The following is a 16,928-nucleotide window of genomic DNA, read 5'->3' as shown; positions in this document are numbered from 1 at the left end:
TCCAAACCTGTCCAATGGCCTAGACTCCCTGTTAGGAGGATGGACAGAGGAAGTCTGCTTGGCTAGTTCCTTTTTGGTGGCTGCTGCCACAGCCATTGCATCTACAGGATGTACCAATGCACCAGTATTACCGGTCTTTGGGGGCTCCTAAAATCTTGTCCAGTCAGCGAGTGATAGGCTCCATTGAATCTGGTTCTTTTCATGCCCAGTGGGAGACAAGGTCTCTGAGGTCATCCACCGGGGGGTAACCTAAAATGTACATGGACCACACCCAAAGGCTTCCAGAAATATAGACTCCTCTTGGGAAGGGCTTTGGGAGGACCAACCACCTTTATGGTGTGGGATCACTAAAATGTCACTGAAGGAGACATCCTGAGGTGGGGACCTAGGGGACCCATCCCCCTCATCAAAATCAGTGTCCTCCATTAAAGATTCCGGATGGGAATCTAACTGCCTCCTCTTGCACATTGTCTTCTGGTGGACCTCTTTGTTGGGATGTTCTGGAGATGCATGGGAAGAGAATTCCTGAACAGGAATGGTCTAGAAGCTCTTACAGGCTTGGCTGTCCCGGGGGAGAAGGGTGATGAGGAGTCAACGTCAGACAAGCAGAAACTGCTGACAGGTGAGTGTTCACTGAAATCTGTTAGAGGAATGGGTCTAGGATCCGAGGAAGTGAGAGGAGAAGATTTGCAGGGACAGGACTTATCCCTTTTCACTATCTCAAAAGCAGTGTGTCCAGGAGAAGTAGAAACCAACCTCACAGGAGCTGAAGCTCTCAGCCAGTTCTCCACCCCTCCAGATCTCCCCTCCAAGGAGAGAATCAGACCAGAGCTGTCCAGTGCTGCGGCTACAACAGGAAGTGACAGCTCAAAAAACTTTGCAGTCAAAGACACCCCCCCCCCCCGGATCCAGCACCAATGCTTCGGCTCCCAGACTTGCCCTGCTCAGGTAGAGATTGGCACCAAATGGTTCAGGCAATGTTGGATCCAAAGAAGGTGGTATCCTCAGATCTGACACCTACTCTTGGACCCTATGGGTTTGAAATTATGGGTTGGATTTGAGGAGGAGTTATTACGGGGTGTGAAGGTGGCTGGTGGCTTGCGGATCTGATGGGAGATGGACAAGTCAACATTCCCATCTGGATTTGCACTCTAAGAAATGTTTTCATCATCCTGTCCACATCTGCCTCGGAAAGACTACAGGAGGACCTGAGTGAAAAGTAGTGGGAGGAGAATGGTACAACAAAGTCCTAGGAGTCTCCTACAAAAATGGAGACCTAAGCCAGGGGGAGACAGGTTCCCGAGAAAATCTCGGGCTCCTGATCCGAAGAGACCTCCTTAAGAGGTTGTCAAACCCGAAGATGTCAGATCCGACACTTTTTGGATTTTGGAGGGTGGCTTTGACCTTGGAGCAGATACAGGAGACCGTGGCTGTGAATGCTTCCCATGCTCCTTCGGCTCTAATGGTTTTTGTTTTTTGGTGAGGGGTTGAGACCCAGAAGTAGAAGCAACAGAAGAGGAAGAATTTGGTAAAAGGTCATTCAGGGACCATCTTATTCTGCCTATTAGTAATCGGCCTTGAATTAAAGCCCGCACAGATGTCACAAAACTTGTATGTGAGAAGGGCCTAAACAATATACGCACCCCCTGTGAACATCAGAACTAGGTAACTTATGCCCACAGGATGTGCACTTCTTAAAGCCGGTTGGCTTGACAGCCACACCAACCAAATGCTAGCAAACAACAGAAAGGCAAGGAAAACAGAGAGAAAAGAGAAACTCTAGCAGAAATTTTATGCAAAGAGTTTTTTTTTTTTTTTTTGAAAAGAAAGAGAAAAAGAAAAACTACCAACAATGATAGAGAAGAATACCTAAACTGTAAAAGAAGGCCTGGTACAAACAATGATATGAAAAGTTGCCTAAACGGAAATCCAAAGGTAAGAAAGAGTAAAGGGAGGAAGGCTAAATAGAAACATACACTGAAAATAAGGAAATAGAAAGAAAGAATAAATCATATATTCTCACTAACACCTACAAGGCACCCTAGAGCTCACAATCCTGACCTAATCATTAAGAGTGGCAAATGAGATATGGGGTAATATGGCAAGTTAGGGGCATCGTGGGTAAAGCGAGGAGCTTGAGAGTCTGACCCAAGAATCTACAAAGATTGGCCGAGTTGGATCAAGGACCAATACGTTGAGAAAAGAATGAAAGTGACATCAGTTCTTTAGTTTTATCCAAATAATATCTGAACTGTCTGTGCAAATTCATGGTCTGAAGAACCTTCTCACTGCCACACTTCCGAGAAGGAAAAAAAAGGGAGGAAGACAAACAGATTGGTTAAGGGACAGCTCATTGACCATCTTGGGCATAAAAAAAGGATTAGTAAGAACAGACACCCTGTCACTGTGAAAAACTAAGACAGGAGGAACAGCCACGAAAGCCTGAAGATCAGACACTCTCTTAGCTGAAGTGAGGGCCAAAAGAACATTCTTCCAAGTACAATGTTGCAAGGAAGCTAAAGCTGCAGGCCCAAAAGCAGCCCAAGTCAATTTTTCAAGTACAAAATTGTGGTCCCAGGAAGGTGTAATTGGTTTCTTGGGAGGCCACATATGAAGGACGCCTTTAAGAAATTGTTTGACCTCAAATCTAGAGGCCGTAGGAGAAGTCAACGTCAGACAAACAGAAACTGCTGACAGGTGAGTGTTCACTGAGGACTGTGCTAACCCAGCATAGAGCAGATCACACAAATAAGACAGAACCAGAGTTACCTCCACAGACAGGTAATCCTGATGGCGACACAGGCACCAGACAAAAAAATCGCTTCCATTTGGCCATGTATGATTTCCTGGTAGTGGGTTTCCTGGCCTCCTGCAGCAACTGCACCAAAAAGATTACTATTATCCAGAAGAGCATCCAACAGTTTGGCCTTAATGTCAATAGGCAGAGACTGAAAATGAAGCCAAGTGTAATATCTCATAACAGAACCAAAGGCAGCAGCTGCATTGTAGGTGCATTTGACAAAGTGGCAAGCAACTTAAGAAGAAGAGCCCAACAGGTAAAGAGTAGAAGCCTTCTCTTCCTAGGTTCATAGGAAATTACTAGGCTAATGGCTTAAGGGCCCTTACAAGCCTAGCATATACAACCAGATTTTACCCAATATATGGCTGCTAGGGGAAAGAGGATGGAAGGTTTACTATCAAATGGGTGATCGGACTCTGTGCGAATCACAGTAGGCTGAATCGACCCATTTGGTAGAATCGGAAGAACGAATGCAAAAAAGTAGAAATGTACAACAGCGAATGTAATACAGCATTCACTGTTGTGACGTTCTACATTTTCATGCAGATCGCACTACAGTGGGGATCGGAAAATGTACCCTTTCCCTCACTATAGTGCGATCTTGGACTCTGATTATCTAAGTGACAGGGGGTGTGGGGGTGCAGGGGGGCTTGCCCCCCCTACAAACACGTTCTTCACTGTGCATTGCACAGTAATTCAGTTTGCGGAAGTATGGTAAAAGTTCAAATTTTGTCAAAATCTAACATTCACCACTTCCGCATTCAACTTTTGTTGTTCGCTGCAGTGGATTTTCGTTTATACAGTTCATACAAACGATAATTTGCTTGCAGTGAGAACAACAAAATGATAGTAAACAGGATGGGACGGAATGGAATGGTGCCTGTGCACTGAGCATCTTACAGACTGCCTCTGTCCATAAGGGACACAGGCACTACCCCAGGTGTGAATCTGTGATTCCCCATCCATTGATTCAAACTGCATTTGAAGAGGGCCAGGGAAGGGCACTGCTTAATGTGAATAGGAAGCCTGTTCCAAAGAAGGGAAAATCTCTGAGACACATACTTGTCTCTCCAGCATGTTTTGTTGGAGTCGCTGGCGAAGTTTAAATTCCTACATCTGGTAGCCCTTGTGCATTTTGACTTGTGGATGTGTACCTCAGAGATCTTCCTTTCTTTCATAGCATATTTCTGAATCTCTCCATACCTTTAGTCCTTTCAATGCCTGGCACTGAAGCTAAAGCAAGTTACAAATGAAAAGAACATATTTTTCTAACGAAATATATAGGATTTTTACTTCTGACATATGGCATCAACTGACAGTCCTTGTGCACCACTGACATCCTGATGTCTGATTGGGAGGGTTCTGGATGAAGCCAGTACAAAAAAGGTACAGGTCTAGATGTTGAGTCAGCTGTTGGCCTCCTGCAGCCAGGAATATCTGAACTGATAATTGTAACATTGAATATTAAGATGAATATCCCTCTTTCCTCCACCTACAAGGGGTAATGGAAACTATAACATGTCATGTCAGGAGATGATTAATCAAGTCAATCCAACCCCAAATCTGACATCTTTTGGAAACCATACATTCTTTCAGAAGACTGCATTATTCCTGTGAGTGACTGTCACTATTACTACTCCCCACCCCCCCCCCCCAAAAAAAACACACACGGAACATGAAAAGTAATGCATGAGTAGAGATCACCTTTCTGAGAAAGGAGAGGGGAAAAAAAAGTCACTCCCATGGGGCACAGGAGAATCATATCATCAGGTGGAGGCAAAGACACCAATAAGAATTTAATGACTATGCAGAAGACAGGCAAACCATGAAACAAGAAGCCCAATACTTCCAAAGGGGAAAAAGCTCCATGACCAGCCAGAGCTGAGTACACCCCCGCCCCCCCAGCAAAAAGAGTAAGGTAACACACAAACTTCACCTTTTCCGGCACAGGACAGCATAATGACCTCCCCCACAAAAAATGAAATCATATGCCTCTGGAAAAAGGAACTTTTTCTGCAGACCTAGATATCATCTACCTTACAACAAATTTAGCTAACCTCCCAGTGATTATATAGAATATTAACTCACTATGATTGGTACTCAAAACTATGAAAACACGAGTTTAACAATACACTGTCTTATCGATGCATCTTGTGAAACAATGAGTTAGAAAAGCCATCTAGTACCTTATTCTTTACAACAGGCACTTACAAAAAACTAGAAATTATATGAAATCACAGGCTGGACATAAACAAAACATCTGATATTCCCAGTTAGTATGTTGACATTGACAAAATACTAAAGAATGAAAAACTCACCTTTGCAAGTTTAACAGCCTCATTTAGCTTGTCCAGAGAACTCTGCAGATATGCTAGCTAAAACAAGAAATATAATAATAAAATAAACAAATCTTGAATACACGTTTACCAAAGTATCATCTAACGCACAAAAGGGAAGCATTTATATACTTGTAAAATAAACCAGATAGTTGGAACTTACTCTTTCACCAAACTTTTGCTGTTCTTCTGCTTGCTTTCCCATATGAAACTGCAAACACAAAAGAAATGATGTAAGAAAAGTTTATAAATAATACACTGTTTTTCCTAAACAGACACTATGGCAGATGGCACAACAAATTAATTAATAAAAAGATGAAAGAGTCAATGGTCAAGGCCACACCACACCAAGTATTTTTTTTTTATTTTAGGGTTAACATTGGAGCAATAGACTGTTTAAGTGGTTTGCTCAGCCACAAAAAATGTATGCAGGGACTCTGGGGTGAAAAGATGATGCTCATTAACAACTCCAATCATCTATGTTATACTGTCAGACAAATACTCAGCTAATTATAAGTCTCTGTACAGAAGGCAGGATAATGTATTAACAGGTTGAAGATTTCCAAACATTTTCAAACCTTTCCCTTCAAAAACAAACAGTCATAAAGAATGCTTTGCAAAGTGGAATGCAGAAACAGACACTGATAGTAGAGAGTTCAGTCTTGCTGATAAACTTGGACTCAGCACGTGTAGAAACTGCGGCTTGTTTGAAGGAGGCAAAGCAAACGAAATTATCTTTGTACAGTACTCTATGACAGATCCTCCTTCCTATGTGTTCTGTTATAGCAAAGAAAGGCATAGCCAAGGAGGGTAACAGAATCGTCAGATTCATACAACTTCAGGGCTGTTTCTCAGATTGCAAGGAGGTTTGGTTGATACAGAGTGGCAAATCTGTATATTACATGAGACTTTCTTCTGAATATTTTCTGCAAAGAAGTGTAACATTCAATCCTTTGGCATTTTTCCAAGTGTCCAGTACAAGAGACGTAGGCTTTTCTAGAGCTAGAAGCCCTGAATTTGGTTGGATACTATCAGTGTTCACAGCTGAGACTGGTGCACAAGTAAGGCAAAAAAAGGCTGAATAGATAAATCCAGACTTTTTATTTTTCACTCAGACTGTATCACTTATTGCTCAGGTGATCTGTTTTTGTGGTTGACAAATATTTTACTGATGTTATTATATAGAACAGGAATACAACATGTAATTAAATGAGTTCAGTCAGTCCAGTATCTTGTTGCTGTTCTTTTTCCTCCATTTCTGCTGACCATCAAGCCCTTTCTTATCGATATTCATGTCACTCATTCCACTGCCACTAGGAAGTCTGAAGAAAAGCAGTGAGATCTTCATGAAGGGACAATCATACAAGCTTTCATGGATGTGATATGTGCACGTGCCTGAATCTACAAATGTAGGTGGTAAGGGTATTTACAATGACCCTAACTCTGTCCCTGGGTGGCTAATGTGACTATAGTCAGGGTCCATTATGCCTTTCCTATGAATGTGCCGTGTTCCCACCACATGTTATTAAGGGCTACTGTTCCCCGCTTGGTAGCACAAAGTCCACATCCACTAGTCTTCTGTGCCTTTTTTTACTGCCTGCAAGCCTCTACTTGTTGGTAGTGGAATGGAAGACCAGGACTATCCCTCTCTTCTTTCAGGATGGGCTAGCTACTCATCTCAATCACTCCTGCCTACCTCCTTTAGTGTCTGGGCTGCTACATAAACTCAGCTCATTTGGGTTATAGTCAGGGCATTACACCTCTCTACATTATGTAGCTTGGCACTGAGATTCTAATTTACATTCTGTATGTATGCAACAGAAGAAAAAGTACAATTACATAAGAGTTTACCAGAACAGTAAAAGTCTGAATAGATCACCACTGTAGTAGTCCTTTCCACCGTGACTTCAGCTACTGAAGGTCTGCTGTTTGTCTCATTTAACAGAACAGCTCAACACTCCTCTCCCTCCAGGCTGGGCAGATGTCCATCCCTTACAGACATCACTACATTTGCAGTACAAGGCTGAAGTCTGCTTAGATCATCGTATAACTTTCCTACTCAGCAAATCATCAGGGTAACCATTTCACCTACTCTTGGGTATGGTCCCAAGGATCCTAACTAAGCAGAAAAACAACTGAACATTCTATGGCACAGAACATAGTGAATTAGGGTTTCACCAAGTTTATCCTGATCTAAGCAGGCCTAAGGGCCAAACACAGAGGAACAATGGGGAAAAGTGTAGCTGCATAGGGATAAAATATCTCGCTCTAGCCCTAGGATGTCCAACACAGATAAAAGGAGATAATGGGAGGGAATCGGTACTGCAACAGTGACCTCTCTGAACATCAACTATTATGGCAAGTTCTTACAAAAACTGAACTCTTCTTTGAGTAGATCACTCATGCAGTAGTCCTTACTAGTGGGACAATTCCTGGACCTCACAAAAAATGGAAGGTGGATTGGCCTGCAACAAGCCCTACAAGATGCAAGTAGCAAACACAGCCCTCACCACAGAAGCAATGCCTAACCTGCAGCGTTTACAGAAAATACAGACAAAAATCTGCCTGCAAAACAGACCACGCACTTACTCCCTTGAGAAAAGCCACGGTAGATGCAGTAAATCTAGTGGTGTGGGTTCTCACAGTCACTTGCAACTTTTTCCCTATAACAAGAGTAACAAAAAGCAATACAATGGGACAGCCACATTGAAACTCTTTAGAATCTGGTTTTCCCCTCTCTCCTAGTTGCAAAGGAGACAAACTGCTCCGAGGTTCTGCTGATCTTCATTTTTATCTAGAGAATATCACATTTTTCTGTGCATGTCTAAGGAGTGCAGGATAATGACTCTTTGTTCTTCAGGTTAGAGAAGAAATGAGGCACTGAACAGTTTGTGAATTGGGAACTCGGACATCACTTTTGGCTTAAAGGGGGGTCTGGTTTCTAAGAATGACCCTGTCCTTATGGAAGATGAGAAAAAGCTCTCTGAACAAAGGTTTGCTTTTCAGAGATCCTTCTATATGAGGTGACTGCACATAGCAGTGTTCCAGGTTAGATATTTATGGGAATGAGACATAACAGCTCCAAACCAGTAACCGGTAAAAGCAAAATTCAATCAATAAATCAAACCAAAGAACCGAGAAGGACAGTAGAACTGTGGTAAAAAGTACAGTTGTGTACACTTACCATAAATGTAGATGTTCGAGTGTATTCACTGTTGCAGTCATTACATTTGGGTTATCCTGCTGGCAGGTTGCCCTCAGTCGGCCTGAATTCCAAAGTCTTGGGTCCTGCGTCGGTTGCTGTCGCCTCTTCCCTGATGTCAGGTCGTCAGGGGTATAAAAGATGCAGCGGATGCCATTTTATTTAGTTTTTCTTGCCCCAGATGTCAGGTGCCCCCAAAAAGGTAGGATAAAAATATGTAAATAAAACATACATGCACCAAAATAAGCTTTACCTTCATCTATAAGAAAATACACCACCTAGGTTGCATAGATTAGAGAAGCAAAGATGAGTTCCAGTAAAACTAAGGGGGATGGCGGGTGGGTAACCTGGACTGCAACAGTGAATGCACTCGAACATCTACATTTATGGTAAGTGTACACAACTGTACTATGTTCTTCGTGTTTCACTGTTGCAGTCATTACATTTGGGTTGAGTCCCACAGCTATGGTTGGGGGGCTGGAGCTAAACAGCATTAGGAGCAGCTATGAGGCCCTGCAGAACTGCAGTGGCAAAGCCTGCCATGAATTTAGAGTAAAAAGGCAGATTGTAATGTTTTGTAAACATATGCACTGAACTCCAAGTAGCAGCCTCCAAAATGTCCTTGGGTTGGTACTCCCCTGAGAAAGGCTGCAGAAGTGGCTGCAGCTCTGGTTGAATGTGGCCTAATGCCCTTAGGCACTGGTTTGCCATGCTGAGAGTAGCAGAAACGAATGCAGTGACCTATCCACTTTGAAATAGTCTGCTTGGAGATAGCCTTTCCTTGTGATGCTGTGGTATATGCCACTAGTAATTGCTCTGTCTTTCTGAAAACTTTAGTTTTGTCCAAACAGAATCCAAGTTGTCTGTGTACGCCCAAAGAATGCAGAATTTTCTCCCCCTTGTTCTATGGATTTGGATAAAAGGTTGGCAAATTAATTGTTTGGTTAAGGGCTACACTGGATACCACCTTAGGCATAAATGTAGGGTTGGTTCTCAGAGACACCCTGTCTGGATAGAAAATGATGGGTTCCACAGCCATGAGAGCCTGTAGCTCTGAAACTCGTCTTGCAGAAGTTATTGCTAGAAGCAGAGCTGTTTTCCAAGATAAGAACTTTATGTCCGCAGTAGCAACTGGCTCAAAAGGTGGTTAGGTGAGTTTTTCCAAGACATAATTGAGGTCACATGCAGGTATTGGCGTTCTCCTTGGAGGCCTTAAGTTTTTGGCTCCTCTGAGGTACTGCCTTAATAAAGGATGAGAAAAGAGTGGTGGCTCTGTATTGTTAATGAGCCGAAATGGCAGAGGCATGGATTTTAATTGATGAAAAAGATGGGCCTTTGTCCAGCATCTCAGTTAAATATTGCAAAATCTGAGGAATATCTGGGACAGCTGTATCAGTTCCTTGAGCTTGGTTCCAAGCGCAAAATCTCTTCCATTTCCCAGCATAGGATTTTCTAGTACTAGGCCTTCTGGCTTCTAAAATGACATCCATCACAGCTTTACCGAGAGGTGTGGTTTGTATGGCTACATTATCTGCCATGCTGCCAAGTTTAGGGCCCTGAGTTGGCTGTGCAGAATCTGATTGTTTTGCTGGGACAGTAGATGAGGTATTTGAGGTAAGGTCCAGGCTGGGCATTGGGACAAGTTCCTTAAGATTGAATACCAGTACTGGCGTGGCCAGTCTGGGGCAATCAGAATAATTTTTGGTTTCTTCTGTCTGACCTTTAGGAGTACCTTGGGGAGGACAGGAAGTGGAGGAAAGGCATATACTGATAGGTTTGTCCAGTTGAAAGATAAGGCGTCCACTTTCCAAGCTCGTCTGTGATTAGTCCTTGTGCAGAATCTTTTTAGTTGATTGTTTTGAGGAGAGGCAAATAGATCTATGTCCGGGCGTCCCCATTTCATTGTTATGTTGAAGACTTGTGGATCCAGGTGTAACTTGTGGGGATCCATGAAGTTTTTGCTTAGTTCATCTGTCAAGAGTATTTTCCTTTCCTGGCAGGAATTGTGCCTGCAGATGAACTTGGTAAGTCAATGCGGTGTCCCATAAAGCCATGGCTAGTCTGCACACGGGGTAAGAATGAGTGCCCCCCCTGCTTGTTTATGTACCACATGACTGTGGTGTTGTCTGTCTTTATCAGTAGTTGTCCCGGATGAAGTAGGTCCTTGAAGGCCGTCAGGGCATTTTAAATAGCTAGCATCTCTTTTTGATTGATATGTAGACACTTCTGGTTTGTGGACCAGGTGCCCTGAATGCATCTGTCGTTAGGCTCTGCCTGGCTGGAGGTAGTGAGAATGGCTGTCCCTTGTTTTGGTGACAAGCCTTGGTTCACCATTGAAATTCCTGTTTCAGGCAGGGAATTAGAGTAATCATTGTTTCCAGGCTGTGGCAATGTTTTGTCCAGACACTTTTTAGGTACCAGTGAATTTTCCTCATATGCAGTCTTGCATATGGAATTAGTAAGATGCAAGATGCCATGAAGTCCAAAGCCTGCAGAAATTTTCTTGGAGATAACTGGGCCTTCGTTGCCATTTCCTTGAAATAGGTAGTCAGTTGCCTTTGTTTGTCTGGAGTGAGATAAGCCATCTGGGCAGCTGTATTTAAGCTTGCACCCAGGAATATTATCTCTTGAGAGGGTACTAGTTTTGAATTATTTTTGTTGACTGTGTACCCTAGGCCTGTTAAAGAGTTTTATCACAAAAGTCAGATGCTGTAGTAGAATGTCCTTGTTCTCTGCTTGTATGAGGCAGTCGTCCAAGTAAGGATATATTTGTATTCCTCTTTGTCTGCAGTAAGCAATTACTGGTGCTAGGCACTTTGTGAAGTCCCTGGGCGCAGTAGATAAGCCAAAGGGCAGTGCAGAGAATTGGTAATGCTTTGAGCCAGCCTTGAACCTGAGGTATCTTCTGCATAATTGTCTGATTGGGACATGCAGGTATGCCTCTTTTAGGTCTAAAGTCACAAGCCAAGCATTCTTGCCCAGCATGGGCAGAAGCTGCTGCAAAGTCAACATTTTGAATTTCGGAATATCCAGTCCAGTATCGGCCTCCAGGCCTTGTCCTTTATGGGTACCAAGAACAGTTTTGAGTAAAATCCTTGTCCCTGCTCTTGCTCTGGTACTTGTTGAATGGCCGAGGGATGAGACTTGTTTTTATGCCTCTGCCCATTGATTTATTGGCAGATCTGGCCAGCCGTTTGCCTTTGGCAGAGTATGGAAATGGAAATTGTAGCCTTGTGACACTATGTTTAGAACCCACTTGTCCTGGGTTATGATGTGCCAATTTTGAGCAAAAAGTGCTAATTTTCCCCCTAAGGGTGCTGCCAGAAGATAAGTGCTTGGTGCTGGCAGGGGGAAGTCATTGGGACTGTTTTCTGTATGTTTGTGATCTATCTTCTCCAGCTTTGGAGGTAGAAGCCCCCCATTGCTTGGGCCTATAAGAACCTTGCGCCTGGGATCTGCCACTAGGACATCTGAATCTGCCCCTTTGAGGTCTGTCTGATGCAGGAAAGGACCAATTTTTTGTAGGCCAGTGTTTACTAAACCTAGGTGGCTGTGCCTGTAAAAAATCTTTAACAGTTTGCATAGACTTAGCTCTGTCCTCCATTTTCTTTAACACCTCTTCTGCCTTAACACCAAACAAAGTATCATGCCGCAAAGGTGCATCTAGTAATTTTACTTTAACATGATCAGGCAGATTTTGTTCTTTTAACCAAGCATGCCTCCTAATTACAGAACCTGTAACTGTGGCCCTGCAGGAGGCCTCCAAAGAATCAAAACCACATTGCAAAGTATGTTTTCCAACTTGTTCTGCTGCATACAATAAATCCTGCATTTCCTTGTTTTCTGCACATTCAGAATTTAACAACATTTTCTGTTTAAGCAATCCCATGACATGCTGCTGATACTTAAGCATATGAAATTGACAGCTTAAGGCCCTTATTGCCAAAGTTGCAGATGTGTAAACCTTTTTTCCCCATCTATCCAGTGCCCTTGAATCTCTGTCAGAGGGGGTTGGGTTTTTTGCAGTGGAAGCCTCAACTCCCTATGGACCTTGTGAAATAGTTTCTGGGTCAGCAGCAGGGTTTCTAAAAAGAAATTTGTGCGAGTCAGGAACCCTGTAATATCTGTCAGGGTTAACAGGAGCTGGGGGTAAGGAGTCAGGGGTCAGACTACACTCCGAAAATACATCATCTACAATGTCTAACACAAGTGGAATGGCTAGAGGCCTGTGCTGAGGTAGTAAAAGAAAATCCCTGAGCCTCTTTTTAGATTCTGAAAAATGTTGGCTCTCACAGCGGAAATGCTCCCTCATGGCATGCAAGGTTTCCCCAAAGGAACAGTCCTCAGGAGGAGATGCTGAAGGTATAGATTGTTCCAGCATCAGAATCCTCATAGGGGGAAGAGGATATTCCTGATCAGAAGAAATAGAAACCTAATCTGAAGATTCAGTCATTGTCTTGCCTAAGCCTCTTATCAGGAGGGGGATGGGAACCCCTGATCAAGGTAATCAAGTCTTCGGCCATTTTGAGCATCTGTTTTTTGGGCATAGAGGCCTGTCCACATGGCTCTTGAGTTTGTTTCCTTGCTTTAGAAGGTGCTTTAGTCTTTGCCTTTGAAGCTGAAGTCGTTTTAATGTAAAGATGTTTAGGTCTGAATACACCCTCAGAAGACAGTACCTGCTCAGCGGCTCCAGACCCATCTGGGGGATTAGCGTCCGAGGCTCCAATACCTTGAGTATCCAGCGGCATTGCCGACTCCACATGGGAGTTGGTAGCGGCCTGCGACTCTAAATTAGCGGGCGTCAGGGGCAGCAAAAGCACCTTACTGAGAACCGGTGACTGGCTTAGGAGAAGCTTCGTCGGTTTTGGGCCTCGGCTGTTTTTCTTTATCCTTTTCTTTACGTGTTTTGCAAACTCCGGTAGTCGGATGGCTATCCGATGACATTTCAGGATAATTAAACCGGCGTCCAAAAAAGTTTAAAGCAAAATCATACCAACGCTTAATAGTGCGTTGGTTAAATCTAGCACAAAACCGACAACCAGTAACGTTGTGATCAGGGCCTAGGCAAGGAATACAGTAAGAATGAAAATCCTTATGAGGTATTTGTTTCCACAAGAAATAGAATTATTAACTTTTTCTGACCCTTGATCTGGAGCAAGAAAAAAGTTTCCCCAACAGGGTACTTAGCTTTATTGAAGACTTCGGATCTGAAACTCAAACACGAAAATCTCAGGAGTCGGCCAACTGGCACTTGCGAACTGCTTCTGCTTCGGGCACCCCGTGGCAAGAAAGACTGAAGAAAATGGCGTCGACTGCTTCTTTTATATCCCTGATGACCTGACGTCAGGGAATGGGTGACAGCGGCTGATGCAGGACTCAAGACTTTGGAATTTAGGCCGGCTGAGGGCAACCTGCCAGCAGAATTACCCAAATGTAATGACTGCAACAGTGAAATACGAAGAACATCATCTGCCACTGTGGATGGATTAGTGACCCCTTGTGCTGTGTGAGAATGTCCATTCTGGGGGGTAACTCGTGGTGATTGCCTTTGGACAAGTGTAGGAGTAAGGGGAACCAGTGCTGTCTGGCACAGTAGGGAGTCACCAGCAAGATTTTCAGATTGTCCTGCTGAATTTTCAGCAGGACCTTCTGGATGAGTGGGAAGAGGGGAAATGCATATAGGTATTTCTCCTTCCACGAAACTGAGAAGGCATCTGTTGTCAGTGCCTGTGGTTCTGGTGTCCCGGGTGCAAAAGCCAGGAAGTTGCCTGTTGATGGTGGAGGCAAACAGGTCTGTTTGAGGTATACCCCACCTGTGGACCAGATCCAGGAAGACATCTCTGTGCAGTATCTATTCATGGTTGTTTGCGCTGGTTCTGCTCAAACAATCTGCCTGTTTGTTGTGGAGAGAGGGAATGTAGGTCGCCTGCAGGGAGTTTTCCCTGTGAGGTGGCCAGTTCCTAGACCAAATGTGCTAGCCTGCAGAGTAGGTAGGACTTGGTCGCTCCCTGCTTGTAGACATACCACAGTACAGCGGTGTTGTCTGTGTATATCAGAAGTGTCCCCTGTTGTAAGAAAGGTTGAAATGCCTGGAGGGCTAGAAGGATTGCCCTCATCCCTCTGGCATTGATGTGTTCTGATTTGAGGTGATTTGGCCATAGGCCCTGCACCTGTCGGTGACTGAGGGTGGCTCCCCATCACAGGTCTGAGGCGTCTGTGTGCATGACCTGAGTGGGTTGCAGTAGTTGGAGAGGGAGGCCTGGGTTGCATTTTACCTGAGCCAACCACCATAGTATTTCCTTTTTAGGCAGGGTAGAAGGGGCACAATGTGCTTCAGAGGCTGGCTGTGCTGCTTTCAGATTGAGCGAAGGTACCACTGTAGCTTCCTCGTGTGTAGCCTTGCTAAAGGAAGCATGGGTATGGTGGCTGCCATGTAGCCCAGAAGCTTGAGGTACTGCCTTGCAGTCAACTCTGTAGAGTGAAGTACCAGGAGAAGATGTTCGGTCAAGGAGCTCACTTTTGGAGGGGGGAGGTAAACCTCCATGAGAACTGAGCAGATCCTGCACCCGAGGAACACAATGTCCTGTATTGGCTGAAGATGGGATTTTGGTAAGTTTATCTGAAATCCCAGTGAATGTAATAGGGTCACCACAAACTGGATGTGCCCCTGGAGTATTTCTTGGCTGGCAGCCTGGATCAGCATGTCTTCCAGGTAGGGGGATATCTGTATTCCTTTTGCCCTGCAGTATGCCACCACAGGTGCCAAGCATTTGGTAAAGACTCTGAGTGTGGTGGAGAGTCCAAAGGGCAAGGCAGAGAACTGGAAGTGAGAAGAGCTCACCAAGAATCTTAAATATTTCCTGTGGGAGGGCCTGACTGGGATGTGGAGATAAGCATCCTTTACATCTAATGTAGCCAGGAATCTTTGTGGGATAATAAGAGGAAAGAATGCTGGCAGGGTTAGCATTTTGAAGGTAGGGACCTTTAGGAAGAGGTTGAGATAGGAGAGGTCTAGAATGGGTCTGCTTGGTCCTTCCTTCCTGGGGACCAGGAAGAGCCTTGAATAGAAACCTCTTACTTCTGCAAAGGAGGGGACTGTCTCTATAGTACCCTGATCTAACAGTGTCCGCACTACTCGTAACAGGTGCAGCTGCTGAGTGGTGGTCCAGGTATGCCCCGCCATATGGGAGGGGAGATCCAGGACATGAAGTAACCGTTTTGAAGAATGGACAGGGCCCACTCATCTGAGGTGAGAAGGGTTCAAAGAGGGAGACAGTGAGAGAGGCAAGCAGACAGAGGTACAGAAGGGGGGGGGGCAAGACTGGCAGGTAGTCAGATGCTACCTGCCCTGTCTTGAAAGGGAGTCCTCTGGCTACAGGGAAGTGTTGCTCTAGGCGGAGGAGGTTGTTTCCTTGTGGGCTTATGCAGCTTTGAAGAGTAGCAGATTGGGAGTGCTTCCTAATCAACTGGGTTTTGGAAGGATAGTTTCTATGAAACTTGGGAATTGGTGAGACCAGTAAATGCTTAAGATCCTGCATTTCTTTTCCTTTCTGTTGCAGAGATTTAAAGAGGTCTGCCACCTTAGACCCAAAAAGTGCAGCACTGACCAGAGGGGCATCAGTGAGCTTTGAAATCATCTGGCAGGGGTTGTAGGCGAAGCCAGGAGTATCTGCATAAGGCACATGCTGATGCTGCTGACCTGGCAGAGGATTCAGCAGCATCGTAACTACACTTGATAGAGCATCTAGTGACCTGGGATGAGAGAGGACAGGGATGCTTTGGCAGGGGAGTCTGGAATATCTGCCAGATGTTTGTTAGCAGATTGTAAGAGAGACCAGGTATACTTGGCCATGTGTGTCTGATAGTTTGTGGCTCTAAAAGCCAAGCTAGCAGAAGTATAAATCTTTTTGTCCAACCTTTCCATTGCCTTGCTGTCTTTGTCAGCTGGGAGAATGGTGGTAGTGGGCAGGAGTTTGGTTGCTTTGTCAGTGGCAACAAATGAAGTGGCAGGATCAGCCAGTGGGCACTTGATCAAATGTTTAGCAGTGTCAGGTACTTTTTAAAGCCTGTCAGGTCTGCGTGGGGGAGGAGGTTGTGAGTCAGGGTTCAAAGATGCAGAAGAAAAGGCATCTAGAAAGGCAGGCAGGATGGGGAAACAGCAGATGGGCTAGGGGTTTCCATTTGAATGAGGTCATAGTACCTCTTTTGTACCTCAGACATTTCTGAGGATTCCCATTGAAAATGTTCCTTCAACCTATTGATTGTTTCAGTGAAGGTCAAGTCTTCAACTAGGGATTCAGGGTCCAGTGACCCTTCCCTCTGGGGATCCATATCCCAAGGGGGAGGAGAGTTGAGAACTGAAGGAAAGAGATTCCTCAGAGGAATCTGAAAGGACCTTTTCCCAAGAAGCTGGATCAGTAGGCATAGGCCTAGGGCTCAGGAGAGGAGGAGGAGTGGAGGCAGTAACAGCTGTGGAAGGCCTCAGTACCATCAAGGCAATGAAGAGGCTTTGGCTGAAAGCCTGCCAATCAGGCATGGTTTCTGTAGAGGGAGAGATATGTTTCCTCTTTTCTCTTCTTTTAAGAGGGTC

At 44.6% G+C, this 16,928-nt stretch overlaps 1 protein-coding gene across 1 annotated transcript in view; it reads right to left on the bottom strand.

The window, feature by feature from the left end:
* The window catches only part of PTPN23 (protein tyrosine phosphatase non-receptor type 23), a 1,983,393-nt gene that overhangs the window by 1,073,820 nt on the left and 892,645 nt on the right, over nucleotides 1–16,928 (bottom strand). Inside the window, exons 9-10 of the mRNA XM_044066015.1 lie at nucleotides 5,300–5,347; nucleotides 5,119–5,175 (exon numbers count right to left, since the gene is read on the bottom strand). Of these exons, the coding sequence (XP_043921950.1) occupies nucleotides 5,119–5,175; nucleotides 5,300–5,347 (105 nt within the window). The remainder of the gene's footprint in view (nucleotides 1–5,118; nucleotides 5,176–5,299; nucleotides 5,348–16,928) is intronic.

This window comes from Protopterus annectens, chromosome 3.part0, assembly GCF_019279795.1.
Source record: "Protopterus annectens isolate FY-2018-M chromosome 3.part0, PAN1.0, whole genome shotgun sequence".
Taxonomy (NCBI): domain Eukaryota; kingdom Metazoa; phylum Chordata; order Ceratodontiformes; family Protopteridae; genus Protopterus; species Protopterus annectens.
The sequence above is the reverse complement of the archived record's forward strand: the minus strand, read 5'-3'. Positions and strand labels throughout refer to the sequence as shown.